The sequence below is a fragment of the Sander vitreus genome, chromosome 20, assembly GCF_031162955.1.
Source record: "Sander vitreus isolate 19-12246 chromosome 20, sanVit1, whole genome shotgun sequence".
Taxonomy (NCBI): Eukaryota; Metazoa; Chordata; class Actinopteri; order Perciformes; family Percidae; genus Sander; species Sander vitreus.
Window position 1 is genome coordinate 17579701 of NC_135874.1, and position 19500 is coordinate 17599200.

Here is a 19500-nt window from a genome sequence, read left to right on the forward strand (position 1 = left end):
CAGTCGGAGGTCACATCTCCTACAGAAAGTGAGGACCGGACCCCAGGGCGTCTTCAGGCTGTTTGGCCCCCACCCAAACCTAAAGACGAGGAAGAGAAGGTGGGGCTCAAATACACCGAGGCAGGTAAGAACCACAACCTTAGACACTGTTGTCTTGTCTTTACATCAGGAATGCTGACAGAGGATCATGCCAGTCAAGCTTACACTGACACACCTCAGACCGATTGTATTTGTGGATAAGGGCCGTTGCGGATATAGGAATTATCTTATAGGATTTTTTAATCGATCTCTTGTTAACAAACAAAACAAAAGTTTAGCCACCCGTATCACACCTTTGATCACTCACACTTTTTTATTCTAAAACAAGTCATGCAGAGCTAGCTAAGTATCATTAGCAGTGTGCAATACATCCTTTAACTCTATTTAAGAACACAGTGAGGCTGTGTCTGCTCCTTAATGCTGCTGTTTGTGTGGCTGCTGTTTGGTGGCACCGCAGGATCGCATGTGTGGGTGTTAGTGGTCAAAATATTTAGTGGAATTAAATATACTCTCTAGGCAGCACGCCATGGTTGGCCCATCTTAAAGGTGTAATGACTTAAAACACACATGGCTGTGGATGGGCTGATAAAATAACTTATTTACTTACTTATTATTATAAGTAAACTTTCCTGTTCCGAGTACAGTGAAATTGTGTTGAACTCAAAGCGTACAGTGCATTGCAACAGCAGTGAAACAGCTGTTGGCTGTTCTGTGTGGTGCAGCTTCATTCCTGAGAATAGATTAAGACTAGCAAGTGTGGGTTATTCTAGTGATTGGCGCTCCTCAATTGGTCTTTGCGCTTGTATAAGAGAATAGTTCAGAAGCGGAGCAAAAGTCCAGACTGTGAGCCATACAGATAAAACGTGTACATTCATATCATACGCATTGCTTTCAAACACTTTTTCACCACACGTTTATGGGCCTAAATTCAAGTACTGATTAAAAAGCGCAAATACTTGAATAATTGATATTAAGTGGAGTTGCAGAAGTTTTAATTGATTTTAAGATCAGTCTGCTTCTAATCATTGACTCAGATTAATCATTGCTACAGTACAATGTTACTCATTACAGCGAATAGCTGTGTGGGTCTAATAGATAGTTTATGCTAATGGATCAGTCCTAAACATAATCATCTTCTCCTTTTTTGATTTTAGTCTTAATTGTAAATAGGAACATAGACTCCCAAATGTAAAAATGAGCCCTAAATCCTAACAGTCCTGTCCTCAAACAAAATGAAATTAGAGCTTGGCAGCAGGTGACACACATCTCAATGAGAGAATAGAGGAGACACTATGGTGTACAATGGATATGACAGGGTATGATATTGCAGTTCATCACCAACTTTGCAGTGAAAATATGCTGAAGTTCAAAATATTTATTAACTGACAAAGTTGGTGTCTATTGTCTGTTTGTATTGTAGTCTGAAGTTGTAAATGTTTCCAAATACTAATATACCATCATGGGCGTTAGGTGATTCATGTTGTTGGTGATCTTTTCACCTATATCTTATCTCATTAGAACAGGTTTTTTTTTTTTTGACCTAACAAAATATTTTAGTTTGGGCTTTCATTTGAGCCAGCAGTATACTTTAAAACTAGTTGGTTGAGTTGTGATCGTGGCCCTTAACACTGTAAGTGACCCACCCTTCTGTAAAATTGTACTACTTAACAGCAGTACATCTTGTTGGTGTGTCTCTTGTCTTGCAGATTAACTTGATAATGATTTAGCATACCAATCTTTTAGCCGGTAGCTCGAGAAAACATAACTCTAACCCATTTTTCTCAATCGAAAAATAGAAAAGGCGAAAAAAAAAACACAAGCAATGAGCTGTGATTATTGTACTATATACTCACTCCATTGTATATTTAATAAATCAAAACTGCCTGTAGAATGTCGTCATACAAGTGTCCTTGTTCTGCCTCCTTACAGAGCACCAGGCTGCCCTCTTGCAGCTGAAGAGAGAGTGCAAGGAAGATCTGGAGAGGATGCATGTAAGTAATCACATGACTTTAGCAGACATGTTAACACACTGACTGAAAACATATTACACATTGAAGAAAACTATCCCAGGTATCTCTGTGGGGGCTGGCTAGATAAAGTAATCAAAGTGAGGAAGTTCGATTAAACAGAAACAAACTAATATTTGTGAAATAAAGTTTAGCAATACATGTGTGACAATAAGGGGCCGATATGTTGGAATATCTAGTCTGACATAGCAGTTGACTGTCCTGAACACAAGATGGCACTAAGTAAGCATAAAATGTTCAAGTGCAGCAGCTGGACTCGTTCACAGCTCTGCTTAATATTTACCCACAGCAGTAGAAGCGTTAAGACGTCACCGTTTCTTTTAAAGTTGCCCAGTATTGTGTATAAAATGTCTTTGAGTGTAAATTGTTGGTCACTTTTTAAATTTAAGTTTTTTTTTTTTTTTAAGTTCTAAAGTTCCTTTTGTACATTTACATTCCCAGAGAAACATTATGCATATTTTCAAATAAAAAAGAAAAGAAAACTTAAATCAGACTCAAATTTCTGTGAAATAGTTGTAGTAAAGTAGTTGTAGTGTGTCTTGTCTCACACTAGAGAGATATTGTGTGTGTGTGTGTATATATATATATATATATATGATATTGTATATGGAATTCGGTTGCAAGCTTCCAGTACAGCACAGAATGACACAAAATATTCTTAAAAAAATCAATTTAGACCAGAGTATGAGCATTTAGTGCTTACTATTATAACTATTAAAAACATAAAACCTTTGAATTATCAAATTATAATTTTTTTTTTTTACAATGGCTTGATTATTTTAGTGACATAAAATATAGCAATCAAAACAGATGCAAACATCTTACTTAACATAATAAGTTTATTGTTTGCGTTTATTGTGTCAATAAAAAAATCTAAAAGAGACCAGAATTTCATGTAATATGTATAATAAATTTGCTTCCGAATGTCTACGAAATACAGAGTTCTATGATAGACGGCTCATTTGTCTCCAATAGTATGGCTCATCTCAAATCCATTTTAAAGGTGTCTGTTTCATTCATCAACAGCAGAGGTTAGGAGCAGTGTTTCACAGCTGTTGTTCATATGTCAACTTAATCAAGAGTTACATTTATTGTATACTCTTGGAAAACTAAAAGAGCATAGTTGTGGCCATGTTACATAATTTGTACCACTTATTAATTGCTTTATGGACCATTTCCTTGAAAACTCTGACCTCAGAGTTGGTTTCTAAGCCTGTCTGCTTAAAGCCTTTAATTTGACGTTGGCCTTTTTAAAGTACAGATGCTGACACTGAGAAACATGTACCGCAGTCAGCCCACAACAAAGGGTGGGAACGTGTCTAATGCTATTTCTAAACTGACACCAGTTAATAACAAACGTGTAAGATTTATTGCAAAACCATTTTCCTTTCTGTATAAAATCAATACTTTGCTTTGGTAAGATTGTTTGAAATGTCAAATGAAAACTGGGCCAGATTGTCGCTGTAAGAGTCAGATATTAATCTCTGGTTGGGGAAAACTTTAATGGGAATGAAGTTAAAAAACAAAGCTGAAAAAGAAAGGATTGTTATTTTTTAAACAAGAATCACGTTTGTGTGTGTGTGTGTGTGTGTGTGTGTGTGTGTGTCAGAAGTTTCTGATACTCTGCAATTGTTTTGTCTCTGGCATTCGGCTCTTGTTGCTTACAGTCTGACTTTGAGCTTCAAATCTTCCAACTGCGAGGTGAGCATGCTGTCTCAATAGCACATCTGGAAGGAGTCATTGCTAAGATGCAAAGAGACAACGGGTATAATACAAGTCAGGACCGGGGCGAGGTCCGTGATGCTGCTGTGTCCACTGCAGATGACCTGACGCCCAAGACCTACCGCACTGTGAGTATCCAGACGGACAGGGAGACCTTCATCAAGACCCCTGAGGGTGACAGTGGCGGCCTTGTTCAAAGCCCCAACCAGAATGTGCCAAAAAGACTCAACTTGGACTCTATTGGACTAAATCTAAAAGCTGAAACGGCCCCAGGCGCTTCTGGACCGCCCCCGCCTCCGCCTCCCCCTCTCCCACCGGGCCTCTCGGGACCGCCCCCCCCACCCCCACCTCCTCCTTTGCTAGGCAACACTGTAGCACCGCCCCCTCCGCCACCTCCACTCCCTGGAGGTGGTCCGCCGCCACCACCTCCCCCTCCCCCGCCTGGCCTACCTGGAGCTGGTCCACCTCCTCCTCCCCCTCCTCCAGGCTGTGGCCCGCCACCTCCTCCCCCTATGGGCTTCAGTTTCGACCAGAAGGTGGAGAAGGCCCCACGGAAACTTGCCGTTGAGCCAGCATGTCCCATGAAGCCTCTATACTGGACCAGGATACAGATACAGGACAATAAGTATGTGGAACATTGCCTAAATTCACTCATATTGCTCTTAAATGATAAATGCAGGTGATTACAACTTGGGTCTTATTTTCAGTGTTTTGGCCATCATTGTACAATAGTTTTATAATAATAACGTTGTACTCAGCAAGTTAATTGCAGAGATCTGGGAATGCGGCCGCATTGCTATGAAGAAGTCCGAACAGGCAAGAAACACGAGCAGTCAGATGACCATACTGTCCATACTGGTTTTTTTTTTTTAACAACACTCCAGATTAGCCAAATTGATTTAAAAGTAAATGAAAGGTTTAGGGGAAGAATTATTGCCCAAACTGTTGTAAACATCCAACACATTTTACAGACTGACTTCATAGTTATGTGCACACAATTTTCTTGTGCAATGAAGTGTCACTTTAATTTTTACCAACTAATAAAGTGGTTTCGATAATCTGGTGTAACTATTGACTTATTTACAACCTCTATAATTAAAAAAAACTTATTTCTTGCCCCATTGGACTTCATTGTCGCAATATTGTGGTGTGTTCAGATATCAGAAATGACTTTGGTGATTGCCATGTTATTAAAACTTATGAAAGTGATGGCCAAAACTACAAACATGAGACCCAAATTGTAATAAACTGGAATTATTCTTTAAATTGCAGTGATTATGCAAAATAAACAGTAGCACACAAAAATCATAAAATGTCTTCCCACACATTTCTTTTCCCTGAACTAATTTAAACCCAAGGTTACAGAAAGCACAGGGCTAGCATAACCTCAGTTCACAATTGTATTTTTTAACGTAATTTATTTATTTATTAGTGATGTTTGGTAGATTACTGCAGGGCCAATGAAGTTCTAGGCTGCATTGACCCTGGTCTAATGGGGTCTTAGTTCAGCCCTGAACACTCCTGTTGTCCTGATTTCTAAGATATGGTTGTTGCGCACCATGCTTGTTCGTCTACTGGCCCTATTGAGATACTCTGTAATTTTAAGTGGATTATCCAGCCCATTTACAGTGGCTGTGGTTGTTGCCTCCGAGTGCCAGGCTTCTAGCTTTATGGCCTTGTATTTCCATGGCTGGATTAGTGGGGGGAAACTGAGTTGTGGTTCGCACTTTCTCTCTCTGGTCCAGCGCTGGAGGACTGACTGACTGACTACAGCAGTTTCATGTCAGCTATAAATTTAACTGTTAAGGGGCATTAAATGGGTCAGATGTTTAACTATAGCTGGATCAGCTGTGTGATCTCTGTTAATGGTGTGAGGTTCTGAGTTATGGGGGGGGGTGTAAGGTTTGAAATGATGCCAGGTGTCTATATGTATGCTGAAATACAAAGTACGTTTAGCAGCATGCGGGACAAGCTAGCTTTAATAGGGATTCAAACTCAATTATAGTCATAATCCGGTCAATTAGAAAGTTGTCTTGCATGGAAATATTTCTTGGGGTTCAGATGTGATTTTCTTTTCCGAGCTAGTTCCCTGCACATTTGGGTTCAGAGTCGGAGGCTGTTCATTGAACTTATTTTCCTCAGTCTCTCAGAAAGGAGTATCAAATCAAAGGCGGATTTTGGGGCAGAAAACCTCTTGGCTGCTCCAGATGAATACTCTCACCACTGCAATAGGAAGTCAACGGCATGCAGAAACAATTGGACTTACTCGACCCTAATTGAGTAACTGGCAATGCAGTTGATTGTTTTGTGCGATCGCTTATGTTAGTGTGCTGTGTCCAGGTTCTTTTTCTCATTGTAAATGAGCCTCGACAGGGGGAGATTGACCTGCCAGTCTCATAAGCGCACAGATGAGATGTAATTTAATTAAACAATAATCTGCAACGTGTAAAAAAGATAATGGGAAACCAGCAGTTAGGCTGTTGCAGCATATTATAGATGTCGTTAGTCCAAAATCTTTCTTTAGAATAGGTTTTAGAATAGGTTAATTTGTTAGTAAGCTGTTTACTGTGTCTCTTGATGTCTGTTTTATTAATAGACTTAGGGAAGGAAAGCAGAGCCAGATGTAATGGTAACAGCAACAGAGTGCTTAATTCCTGAACATCCTCCTAACTTTAGACATCTCTTGTTCCGATTTCTGCCTCCGTTTGTTTTTTCCATGTTACTCAGCAACATCGGAAACACAACATCGCCTCCCGTATTCTCGTCCATTTGCTGGAAATGGTCCTTTATTACAGAAACGTCTTAAACTTTTGTTATTTTTATCACCTAGCTCATAAACAGTGCTATTTAAAGTTGAGATTGCTGTAATTCCTGCCAAGTTTTTGTGGGACAGTGAAATGGAAAATGAAAAGCAGTGGGCAGTTTGAATAAACATCAAATAATCTTCCACAAATGGAACACACAATTTGTTATAGCTCGAAGAAAGAACCTAGATGTTTCTAGCCTGGCTGTGAGCCACTATCATTGTGAGTCTGAGTCTCATTTGTGATGCATAGAGTTAAGTGAAAACTAAGATTAATCACGAATTAAAATCTTTACTTCATTTTCCAGCAACAACACACTCTGGGGTTCTCTGGAGGAACCAAACATCGTCGACGCCAATGAGTTTGAGGATCTTTTCTCCAAGGCCACGAAGCAGCCAGTGAAGAAGCCCCTGTCGGACACCTATGAGAAGAAAGCCAAAACTAAGAAGGTACATTCAGTTGCTCCACTCACTTCTCCTCATTTTGTGCACTTTGTCTCTCGCTGCAGCCACCTGAGGGCATTGTAAGCGTGCTTTCTTATCAAGCTTTGTTTAAAAAAGACTTTGTATGCTGTCATGTTTTAATCATAAATCAAAGAAAGAAATAACAAGAGGTGAACCGGAAAGAAATGGATTGCGACTCTCATCAGGTCCTCCTCCAGACTGCTGCCTGCAGTTGCCAGGTCTTGCACTGGGCCAACATCAGCTATCAGTTTAGGAGTTCACTCCCTTGTTTTCTTTTTGTCTGTGCAAGCCAAGCTAACTGTGCAAGATTGTAATGTCAGTAGGGCTTTAGAATTATGTTGTTTTTTCATCTGTGCACGCTTCATAGTTTAGTTTTTAAGATGAAACAAGTCGAGAAAAGCCAGTCAAAGTGTGCTTTTGTGCCAGATTGATCTACCGTTCCCCCAACCCCACCAAAGACACACTTGTTGATGTCTTGTCAAATGCTGCAACTCTGCACCTCTGCTGCAGCCAGCGCCGCGTCAGCATCCTGGCTGCCTCGTGGTCCTCACTGTGGCGTCCAAGCGGTTAAAAATCGGACACTGCCCCAGACTCTCCCCTCTAAATCTATACACATCCCCTATTCTGATCAATTTTTTAAGGCTCCACTGCGCTCCAGAGGGCATGTGTGCGTGTACGTGCGTGTGTGCGCGTGCACATGTGTGTCCTTGATCTCCATCTTTAGATCTCTCAATTCAGTCTGGTCACTCTAAAAAGCGGCAAGCTGTCCACTATTTGATCCAACTCAGACAGACACAAATCTTGCCAACTGTCTCCTACCTGGTCTTACATCAGCCTGGAAGAGGTTTGACTCCACTAATGGAAACACTCCATGTCCTCTGGCGCCTGGGTAGCTCACCTGGTTGAGCGTGCGCCCCATGTACAGAGGCTAAGTCCTTGCCGCAGCAGCCGTGGGTTCAACACCGACATGCGGCCCTTTGCTGCATGTTACTCCCTTTTCATGTCTTAAGCTGGCTGTGGTTGATATCTATGTTTAGACATTTTGTCCCCAGCACTGTGATTAGACAGGAGTCTTATATTTAATATAAAGGTCTGTGTTTAGAGCCAGCGAGAGCATTCAGAGTCCAACTCTACGATTAAAGAGGGGAAGTGAATACGTGAAGGCATGGTTGTTTTCAGCCCGCTTACAAGTCCAACTCACTGGAAAGGTCGTCAAAATGAAAGAAACGTGTTTACTTAATCATGTTTTATCCCTGATAGTTTATACTCTGTGCTAAAGGAAGAGAAATCATTTGAGAGAGAAATCATCTGAATCATCAGCTGATGATGGCTTCCAAGAAGTTCAGCTGTTGGGACGATTGGGAAAGAAAGGAAGGGAAGCACTTAACAAAGAGAAACAGATATTTTTCAGAGGAAGGGATAAGAGCAGGGTTAGAGACTTAGTACTACTGAGTTGAGGAGGAATGGATCCTATAGGTTGACTGAATGGGGGGTAAAAAGTGAATAAGGACAAATTGGATGGCTTTTCTTTCTTTTACAATTTCAGCCAATGTCCAATCATTTTATCCCAATTTCTACAGTTTATTTGCTACTTGTTTACTTGATTAATTGACTAATTGTTTTAGCTCTATACCATTGCTAGTGTTGTCACTGGAGATATTGAAGATTTTAATAAAATGAATAAAATTAACTGAAAAAACAATATCATATGAGTTTTACAGATAAACCTTTTACTGAGAAAATGTTTTTGGGACAAAGTGATTAGTGATTAAAGGGTTAAATCTTTTTGATTAGCTACTCCCCCTAAGCATTGCTTGTACACTTCGCTGTAAGTAGTGAGTGTCTTGATAATGTCTTATTCTTCACATTTTAGCGAATAACATTTTTCCTCCTAATATGGCTCTTTAGAGTGTTCGTAGTGTATGTCTCACAAGTATGATAAATACCTGCCCAGGCTAGAGTTCTGGGGAGCCTTGACATGGCTGACCAGTGGTCTCTGTCCCTCTGCTTGACTACCAATATCAGTGGACACTCATGCAGACTACCTATCTCTGTAAGCACAGCGTTCACTTATATTCACATTGAATTTGTGTATGTATTTGTGTGTTTCAATTACCTTGTTTGTTTGTTTTTATGCGTTTGTGTATGCACCTGCAATGTGTACGTTTCTCTGTGTGTGCGTCCGTGTGCTCGAACGCACGTTTGTGTGATGACGGCACGTCCTCCTCGCGAGTCATTATGCACTTGCTCAGAAAGTGTTGCCAGATCATGCTAACACCACAGCCCGGGGCTGTGTGCGGTGAGAGGAGAGGAGAGGAGATGAGTGGGAGGGAATGGAATGTGTGTACATTATGCATATGAGCCACTTCCCCATTTTCCAACAACTCCACACGCCCAAAGTTGAAACTCGGGGGATGCAGCCGATGCCTACATGAGTACAGCACATAAGTTAATCTTTATCATGTGTGCCATAGAAAAAAATCAAAGCTCTTGTTTACTCTGGATCCTTTCTCTGTCTGCTGATTAGCATATCAAAGCAAAGGAGATGACATGGAAGAGAGCTATCCCACCCGAGCAGACCAGACCGGACTGGACCAGGGGTATAATTGCAGTCATGTGGCTCCGCTCCACTGGCTAGAGGAGGCAATGAAGAGAGGGAACCTATAGGAGTGTGGGGGGTGGGTGAGGGGGGACTGTGGAGGATGGGCATGTTGGTGCATTCTTGATTGAGGGATTAGAAGGGAGGGAGGGATGGATGAGGATGAAGAAATCAATCAAGCTAAATGTGCTCTTGAGTTTGTATGTGTGCAAATATGCACAGCAGTAAACACAAAAACAGCAATTTCCTCCACCCAAATAAATCTAACTTGTATCAAGTTTATACATAGTGGCTCTCCTTGAACAAACAGCAGCTTTAACCGGTTTATAGAAATGACTTATGAGCAATCATAGTGCGTTTATTAAATACATATTTAAAGCTCTGGCTATGACGTGGGAGAGTGGGTGTAAGATTAACAGCGTTGGGTGAGACTGGGGTTGCTGGGTGTATCGTAGGTGGTTATTGATGGGAAGTCTTGATCCAGTTGTTATTGTAACTTCTGCCTGGGTGATTCCAGACAGATAGTGAGACAGACAGTCACCGCGGAGCAGGCTGGCTGCTCAGCCTGGCTACTCAGCCGTGGTTGTGTAAACTATCCACTCGGCTCAGTACCAGCATCACCCTACCAACCTCGCCTAACATCAGCCACCTGCTACAACTCAAACTGCTGACACTCCCAGTGTCTCCCTCCATCATTTTGTTTATTTTCTAAGGCGGCTCGCTTTTTCTCTCTCTCTTCTTTCTCCTCTTTCCTTTGACCTGTGTGTGTTATTCAAGTGTCCACAGCAGTTTAAAATGAAAGCCTTAGAGTTCTCTTTTTTGTCCACAGGAGGGAGCCGTTAGCTATCGGTGTCTACCTGTCTCAGCATCAGCATCACGCGGCTCGCCCGAGCTATATGCGTGTCTGTAACCAAGCATCCAGCATCAGTTGTCTTTTCTCATTAACGTAACTGTTTAGGCTAATTGGCGAGTTCTGCAGCCACAGTGAGCGGGAAGGGTTCCTGGGCTGCTTTTAGTGTGGCCCGTCCAAAGTGGTTAATTAGAGGTGTTGGGAAAGCCTGGTACTCAGCCGTCTCAAGTCCCCAGAGTGGGAGATCCCCAGTGATCCAGGCAATAGAGCTGGAAGCAGCATGGCACCCACTAACGCCCTGTAATGCAATACCCACTTCTAAGGCTTCTGCTCTCCAGCTCCCACTGGACAGCCCAGTAGCCGACAACGCCATAATACCTAATGAAGAAGCCTGACGCATTAACTTTTAGAGTGGGCCTTTACCTTGCCAAAACTCTCTCTGGCTTTACGGCTAATTCAGTCATAAGTAATTGTGACCATGTGTAGGCACAAATAAAAATCCTGTGAATTTATAGTTTGTTATAAAAGCCCTGCTTCTCTTTGCCTTGCTCTTCTAGACTGTCCTTTTATGGTGCCACTTGTGCCTTTGTACTTTCACTGCGACTTGATATTTTTTGATTATATCTCACACATGTTCTTCGGTAAACTAGAGGAGGTGCTTTTTCTGTTTAACTTTGCTCCCTCATTGATGTAACTTGACAAAGTGTGTCCCGGCTATGTGTGCATGCTCCGCGTTTCCCAATTGTTTGCATCACAGTGATGGGTTATGACAATGTGTGTTGATTAGTCTGGTCGTTTGGGTCAATCCAGATGATTCCCATCAGGCTGCTGCGACTGAGACTTATTGGGGCTTCAGACGCTTAGTCTTGCTCATCATCTATTATCTGCTTCCACAGCCGGGGGAAGTGACTACGTGATTTTCACCCGGCCTCTTTTATTCGCCATCTGTTCCTTAGTTTGTTTTATGTCTGTGTTTGAATAACAGCATTGGTGATAAATGTAGGTGTGAAGAAATCTGAGGCAGAATTTGGAGTAAATATTTAGATTTTAAAGTAATTAACAGTAATAATGGTTGACATTGGAAGCCAACATCATACAATATGGTATTATTGTACGTACATGATGATGTTCTCTTGTGAACCTAAAAAAGAATTAACTTAAGAAAAAGCTTAAGTCTTATTAACTAAAATGCATATTGTGGGTTTTACACTAAATCCCACTCATACTCTTGTAGTTTTATAATCTGAATTCAGTTGTTTTCTGTTTTTCCAGATTATCAAGCTGCTGGATGGGAAACGTTCACAAGCAGTCGGCATCCTCATATCGAGCCTGCATCTGGAGATGAAGGACATTAAGCAAGGTGAAAGAGATTTTCTAATGTCGGTCTGTTCAGCATGTCAGAATGATTGTGCGCACTATAATATTATTTGAGTCTCTTTCAAGGAAGGAGCTCTTATTTAGATTCAACAGCAATACATTGAATTTACAGTTTGGCTCAACAATAAATTGAGGACGACTCCTGATGAAATGCAGATGGAGTTATTTTTAGAGATGAGATAGCAAGCTCTGTAGCAGAGAATAATTTCCAACCTCTGACAACTACTAATTTGTAACAAGAGATACTTTTTTTTTTATTATTATTAATTTGTGTTTCAAGTGGAACATTGATTTTTCCAGTTACTGTGGTGGGAAAGAAAATGACTCAATTTGTCAAAATGTGAGACTGCAACACTTGGATAAAAGGCTGCTTGAAATCCCACTGGTTAAAACCATATTGCCATCGCCTTCATTTTAAGAGCTGCGTGGATTGATTGCATGCTTGGTTATTTTGGTGTGTGTGTGTGTGTGTGTGGTTTTATGTGTGTGTAAACACATAAAATTTGTGTTGGGGACAGCGTAGATGGGCCAGGAATTGGTCCTGTCCTAGGACTCTGGCGGAGAGTGCCTGCCGCCTGCTAGTCTGAGCATGCAGCCAGCAGATCTGTTTATTGTAGCCAGTGACGGTTTCCACAAGCCTAATGGGACTGACACCCCACTAATGATCTAAGCATGTACAAAACCACCTTCCACAGTTAGCAGACACTGCACTACCACATAAAACCACCTCAAACACAAGCCAAACTGCACATAGCACCAGGACACCGATTTTGTTTCGATTCTTTTTTTTTTTTTTTCCTTTCCCTTCAATCCTTTTCTCTCTCTTCCAGTGTCAGTTTGTAGAGGTGGTTTGGTAAAACACCCAGCATGAGGCTGCTTCCTTGTGCCTTAATGGGGGTTGTATGTGAAATGGACAATTTGAATCTGACAATGAGGGCACCTTAATAAGGACTTTTAAAAGCTCCAGTCCCTGGTCTCGCCTGCTTGCCTCCCCTTTGTTGCCAAATTAAAAGGACATGGGACATGTAATGTAATTAGAGCTACTAGGGAGGGAGGGGAGCAGAGAAGGTAGCACTCTGGTTTAGGGAGAGAGGGGGTCAACTTCACCCGCCGGAGTGACTGGGGGACCTCAAGGGCCACCATGGTTCAGTGGCAAAGGGAGGCTCTCCCCCACGCACCACCTCACCACACGCACACATACACATGTTCACACACCACACATGCCCTTCCACACCAAAGCCGATGAGTGAAAAGTGGAAGGAGAGGGTGTGAGGCGGTTGGCAGGCAGGCTTTGATCTGTCGGTGTGAAGATATATCCGGCTCCCCTCGGATCAGAGTGCTCCTGTGTGCACACTGGAGCAGGCCCCCCTTTTGGTGTGTGATTGACGGCTGCATGGCTGAGGGACTGAATAATCCACTCTAATAAGATGTAGGAAATGGACCTCCAGCGTTCTCTCTGATCCAGACATTGGGACCACGTTGACAGGTTTTCTGCAACAGGAACAGCTGGAAACCAGAATGCAAAGTATTACCTTGTTAGCTGGAAGCAGTGTGCGATTGAAAAGACTAGTGTTAAAATTGTGTTGTTAAAATAGTTTCATTTACCTGAAACTCAAATGTGTTAATGTTTAAAGTACCATACATAATAAAACATAATTTTGGCAGTATTGAACTAACAAATTTATGTTTTTAATACTAGTTTAAGTTAACAGGACAAAACAGATCATTATTAGAGCAATGCTATACTAAAAACAAAATATAACGCATTTTTCCTCTTAGAAATTACATTTTTCAGCAATAAAATACATCCTTTGTTAATTGTTACAACTAGAGCTGTAACAATTCGAAATTTTGCTGCACCATTAATTGTCTCTTTATTGTCATAACTCTTTATTATCATAAAAACATTTTGTCCAACTGTATCCCCCCCTTGTCATTATTGATGCTATGAACGTGTGTAAGGTCAAGTGCCAGCAACTAACAATATAAATATATAGTCCGACCAATAATCACTTATATAATTACAATTTGGCATATCTAAACTAAATCAACAATTACCAGTCATACACCTTAAGACCTTAGCTAATGTTAGCAATTAATTGCGGTTAAACAAAGAAACGGCAATTTATATAATAATTGTTACAGGCCTAAGTTCAACACACTATTGGGTTCTACTGCTCGATAGTCTTACCTTGGTCTGGCATGACCAGTAGTTTATGGTGGCTAATGTTAGCAAACCTTTGCTATATTGTGCTGTGTAACTGACATTGTGCTAATGTCACAATACATTTGACCATTTCCCGCCATCACACATCACATCACTTGTGGCCATAAATTTACCCAATGTTGCTTTATTTTAACATTTGTATGATTTTATCAGCACCTTGGTGCTTCTTTGTAAATCACTTTGGGCAGCTTAAGCTGTGTTTACATGTGCTCTAGACTAGAAATAAACTTTACTTACTTACTTATTTTAATGTTTATATGTTAAGAAGCTAACGTGTAATGTTAGCAATCTTTTGCTGTGTATCTGTCTACGTTTGTATGTAAAGAAGCTAATGTAATGCTAGCAAACTTTTTAGGTTAGGTTTTGCGATGACATTACTGAAGTCAGTTTGTGACTTTTCTCTACTTGTGCTACTGTTACACTACATTGTACTATTTATATTTGAAAATTCCATCTCCCTTCGTTCTTTTTCAATTTGAACTGCAAAGATGGCCCTTACAATGAGGACCTTGGAAACGTAGGGATGGCCCCGAAATCACAACATAATCAGAAAGAATGATTTGAATTAGAAGTTTGATACTAAGCCTTTCTAAGGCTGAAGACTTTTTTTTTTTTTTTAGGCATTTATTTTTGATAGGACAGCTTAGACATGAAAGGGGAGAGAGAGAGGGAATGACATGCAGCAAATGGCTGCAGGTAGGAATTGAACCTGCTGCAGCAAGGAATGAGGTGCAATATGGGGCGCAAGCTCTACCAGGTGAGCTACCCAGGCGCCCTGAAAACATTTATTTTGTAGTTCTCACAGCATCAGTTCTTGGTCTTGGTGACAGTGATGCTTTGTTACATTGAGTGACTGATTTAAGAGCTGTAGGTGGTGTGCAGCCTTCCTCAGCTGACACCAACCAGACAACTGTCAGCTGATCCGACAGCACTGGAGCCACCCCTCCCATCGTGTCCTCTTCTCCCTTACCGATCCATAAACCTGTGACACCTCTAAGACACAGAACAGTGACTTTCTCTTCTTGTGCCATCCTCCATGTTCTGCCTTCCCTGCACACTTTCGTTTTTTTAATGTTTGAGTCAAGCTAGACAAACATGCATCCTGCAAGCCAAGCAGGAAAAAAAAAGAACGTCCTTCTTTTTCATATTATTTCTTAGTCCTATCATGTCATGATGATAGGACTAAGCCTATCTGCCAGCCTTTATCTACCCTTTTCTCTCTCTCCTCTACCTCTCCCTTTTACCTTCTCCTGCATCCTCTTGTTTCTTGCTTGGCTCACCTTTACCTGCCTCACTCTAAAAATCATTACAGTCAGCTGTGCTGGTTCTAGCTGTGAGCCCAGTGGTTAAGCAGGCTCTCTGTTTTGAGCCAGTGTTGGCCCCAGCATCTGTGGTCTCAGACCCAGTCTGCAGCACACATTTCTGCCACACTCCCAGTTTCACCACCTCCAGCTAATTTAAATTATTACGGCTAAATTACCGTAGGTGTATAATTCAACTACGTGGTAATTAATGACATGTTGTGGTTGTTGGTGCAAGGGTGGTGCGGTGTAGACACAATTGGCATGCTGGTTTTAGTCTCTCTTTTTTTATTCTCCCATATCTTACATAATAGTTATACCCACAAATATAATGTTTTATTGACCCAAATTACGAGGCTATTATGAGTTTACGTCCCGAATCGGAAAAACAAGTTTGTTCTTCAAGCACCCGCAGAACTTAAAAGGCAGCGTGCTTTGGCCAGGATCTTATCCATTTATTAGACTGACTGCTTATAATGAATATCTTTACTGTTCCAGCTGTTCTGACTGTGGACAACTCTGTGGTGGATTTGGAGACCATTGAGGCTTTATATGAAAATGTAAGTATGAAGGAGCAGTCTGTCTAAGGTAATAAAACAAAGGAGAAACATAAGGCTGTAAAGTCATCTGACAGCGTTAAAGAAAATAGAGAAAGCTCTATATTATATTTATTGCTACAAATTATGTGCGTCTCATTTTGAGTGCAAATACATTTTTAGTATTTGTGCAGCATCTTGCAACAATTGAATTCCCTATTCAGATTTCTTCTGGGTGTCATTCTTTTTCTGAACGTATTTAGCTGTGTTTATATACATCTTGACTTTGTGTTATGTGTTTCTATAGAGGGCCACCAGTGATGAGATGGTCAAGATAACGAGGTATTATGAGAATTCTAAAGAAGATGAAGTCAAACTGCTAGATAAACCTGAACAGTAAGATCACTTCTACCTAAAACTTCTAGAATACTCCACAAAGAAATGATACATTCATAATTATTGATACACTTTGGGCTTTGAGTTTAGTGCTATAAGTATTTATTTGCCTAATATTTTACCCAGTAATTAAGCTAAATTCAATGAATTTACATTAGGACACAGGACACATCATTTTTAATCAATTAATAAAAAATGTCATGAAATAATTCCATTATTTGTTTATTTGAACTCATAGGCAATTTTGGCCAACATTTACACATTGGGGCAAGTCTTTATCTTTTGATGTAGTCTTCTACAACTTTGTGTGTGTGCAAACATATGCATTAATGGATATTGCTTCAGTAGTTCCTGTCAGAGTTAAGTAGTCCGGGCCAGTTAACGATGCCTGGACCCAGCGGTGCCGCTCAGCCTGGCCTCCCTATTTCCATGTTTGACCAGAGCTGTCACTACGGCTGCCCGAGTCATCCTTATTCAGCGTCTGCCTCCATCAGCAGGGTCTAATCACACAGGATGTTACCGCTCCGCTCCCCTCTGACACGGCACTGTTTACATAAGTCGTCCCGCATCAAGCCGGAGTTACCTTTGATCAATCTCTGTTCGCCGCTCGTTGCTCTCCCTGCACCCGACCCCGCGGACCTTTCAAACCCAGCCGAGCAGCACCGCTCATGACTATCAACTGCCTGTGAACAGCAACATTGACTCAGCCGGCCTGCATTGGGAAAGCGCAGCCTGCCAAGGACCTAAAATAGTTCTTCCTGTTAGACATTTTGTTTAATTCTGTCATAACACATCACACCCCATTCTCTTCCTCCACCACCTCCTCCTCCCCTTTTGTTATCCAGGTTTCTCTATGAGCTCTCTCAGATTCCCGACTTTGCGGGCCGAGCCCACTGTATCATCTTCCAGTCAGTATTTCTCGATACCATCTCATCCATCCGTCGCAAGGTGGAGATCATCTCGAATGTCAGCAAAGTAAGAACATCTTATCGAAAAACAGTGCCGTTTAGAAAAGTGTCACTAAGCTACGTAAAGGTTTACTGTGTGTGTGTGTGTGTGTGTGTGTGTGTGTGTGTGTGTGTGTGTGTGTGTGTGTGTGTGTGTGTGTGTGTGTGTGTGTGTGTGTGTGTGTGTGTGTGTGTGTGTGTGTGTGTCAGGAGCTGTTGGAGTGTAATAGCTTGCGGGATGTATTAGGTCTTGTTCTGGCCTTTGGGAACTATATGAACGGAGGGAACAGGACAAGAGGTCAAGCTGATGGCTTTGGACTGGAGATCCTCCCCAAACTAAAGGACGTCAAGAGCAGGGTAACACATCACTTATAATTTTACACTGAAAATCTGCCATCATTTCCTGGCATATGTTAGCTAAGTAGGCCCATGCAATCAAATCACAGATCAATACGTATAATATATAATTGTTTCTTCCTCAGGACAATCGTATGAACCTGGTGGATTATGTTGTTTTGTACTACCTGCGTAATTTTGACAAAGTAAGGCACTGTCAATTAAATTCACAAATGTACACTCTTTAAACATCTGTCACTCAAACACTTATATACTAATATACTTTTATGTTTGATCCACTGTTCAAGCATGCTGGCACAGAAAAGAGTGTGTTCCCTATGCCGGAGCCCCAGGATTTCTTCCAGGCTGGTCAGGTTAAGTTTGAAGACCTCACAAAGGACATCAGAAAGCTGAATAAAGATCTGACTGGTAGGACATGCCCTGTTGTTTAAGTGCATTCATTTTCATTGTGGGTGTTGAGACTTAAACACCACATTGCATTTTATTGCTTCGGTCACATTTGTTTCAGTGTAAATCAGTCAGGGTGATTGTATACAGTACCATCTTTCACCAGAGCAGTTTGAATGTAAACGTACATCCCATGTATTGTTCATGCCTTGTGCAGAGAGGTTGATGGGCGTATTCCGGACTTTGGATGGCCTGAGGAAGTTTTTCCAGACATTGTATCTTTTAACAGCCGTGTCATCATGACACCACAAACGCTCCGGTTTCAGGACCAGTGACAGAGCACCCAGCCAAAGAATCATCTGCATTTCTTTGTTCTAGAGCACTCAAAAGAAGGACATTGACGAAGCAGTAGAGTGACAATTGGTGGATAAATAAGTGAACATGATTTTGGTGTTCTGTGCTCAAAGTGTCGTGGGGCGCCAAGCCACTCAGTAACCCAGCCAGTCAGTCTTGGCCAGGGCCATGCGGAGGTTAAAGGCGATGCCCCCCAGTGCCCCTGGTGTCTGTGGTTATTTAAATCAACCAATAATATGGCATATGAAAGCAATTAGATATGCTCCGCAGCTCTCCCCTACGTTTTTTAGATCGCTGTTAAAGCCCTCTCCTCTCTGACCCAGGGGAAAAATACAAAGAGTCTACTAAAGTACCCAGACCCACCTCAAGCTGTCACTCATTTATTAGGAAAAATGGAAGACCTGAAGACAATAAATGCAACATAATGGCCCTTGTATTTGATCTCTGCTGCAGCACAGTCTGGCACAGTAGTCCTCGGGGGTATTAGCATCACAGGGCAAGCGTTGGATTCTGGATGTTTGGTGAGCTCCACCTCTGACTCCCACCATTTTTATCCTCTCCAGCCGCCAGGAATAAATATTTATGCCTGGCTATTATAAACCAGCCTAAAGAAAGCAAGTGGTCTTAATTATAACGCTAACACAGATCACTTCCATCCACATTGTGAATTGTGTTTGAGAGAGAGTAAGAGGCTAACACTGAATCACACTTTGGTTTACTTGCTCTGTTTGACTGAGCAGCAAGGCTGCCTGCCCCTCTTCTGATCCCGAGGTGGCGACTGCAGTGGTCGGTGGTGCCTTGCCCTCCAGGCTTGGGTCAAAGGTCAGGAGCCTTGGTGCTAGCAGTCTCTCCTAGCTTAGCCTCCTCCACAGACATTTTGCTCTTTGCTGCATGTGTGTCTGCAGCGTGTAGTCATCAGTGATGCTCAAGAGCGGGTCTCCGTCCGCTTGGCTGCCCTCTCCTTCACTGGCTTGTGCAGAAACATGATCCTCTTTTGATGGGGCTTCCTGTTTGGGGAGAGGGGGTGACCTTTCTCTATGCTCCTCTCAGGGGGAGAAGGATGAGTGGGAGGCCATGAGGAACCAAATCTACTGTAGGACTCTCAGCTCCCAT

The 19500-nt window shown here is 41.8% G+C and overlaps 1 protein-coding gene across 3 annotated transcripts in view; it reads left to right on the forward strand.

The window, feature by feature from the left end:
- The window catches only part of LOC144535737 (formin), a 51052-nt gene that overhangs the window by 14041 nt on the left and 17511 nt on the right, over positions 1-19500 (forward strand). For 2 of the 3 annotated variants that reach the window (XM_078278346.1, XM_078278345.1), the window contains 11 exons: positions 4-124; positions 1969-2030; positions 3734-4413; positions 6900-7041; positions 11778-11865; positions 15909-15970; positions 16254-16342; positions 17188-17317; positions 17500-17646; positions 17772-17831; positions 17934-18054. In XM_078278346.1, the coding sequence (XP_078134472.1) occupies positions 4-124; positions 1969-2030; positions 3734-4413; positions 6900-7041; positions 11778-11865; positions 15909-15970; positions 16254-16342; positions 17188-17317; positions 17500-17646; positions 17772-17831; positions 17934-18054 (1702 nt within the window). Of the gene's footprint in view, positions 1-3; positions 125-1968; positions 2031-3733; positions 4414-6899; positions 7042-11777; positions 11866-15908; positions 15971-16253; positions 16343-17187; positions 17318-17499; positions 17647-17771; positions 17832-17927; positions 18055-19500 lie in introns of all 3 variants that reach the window. The other variant, XM_078278344.1, reaches the window with a different exon arrangement.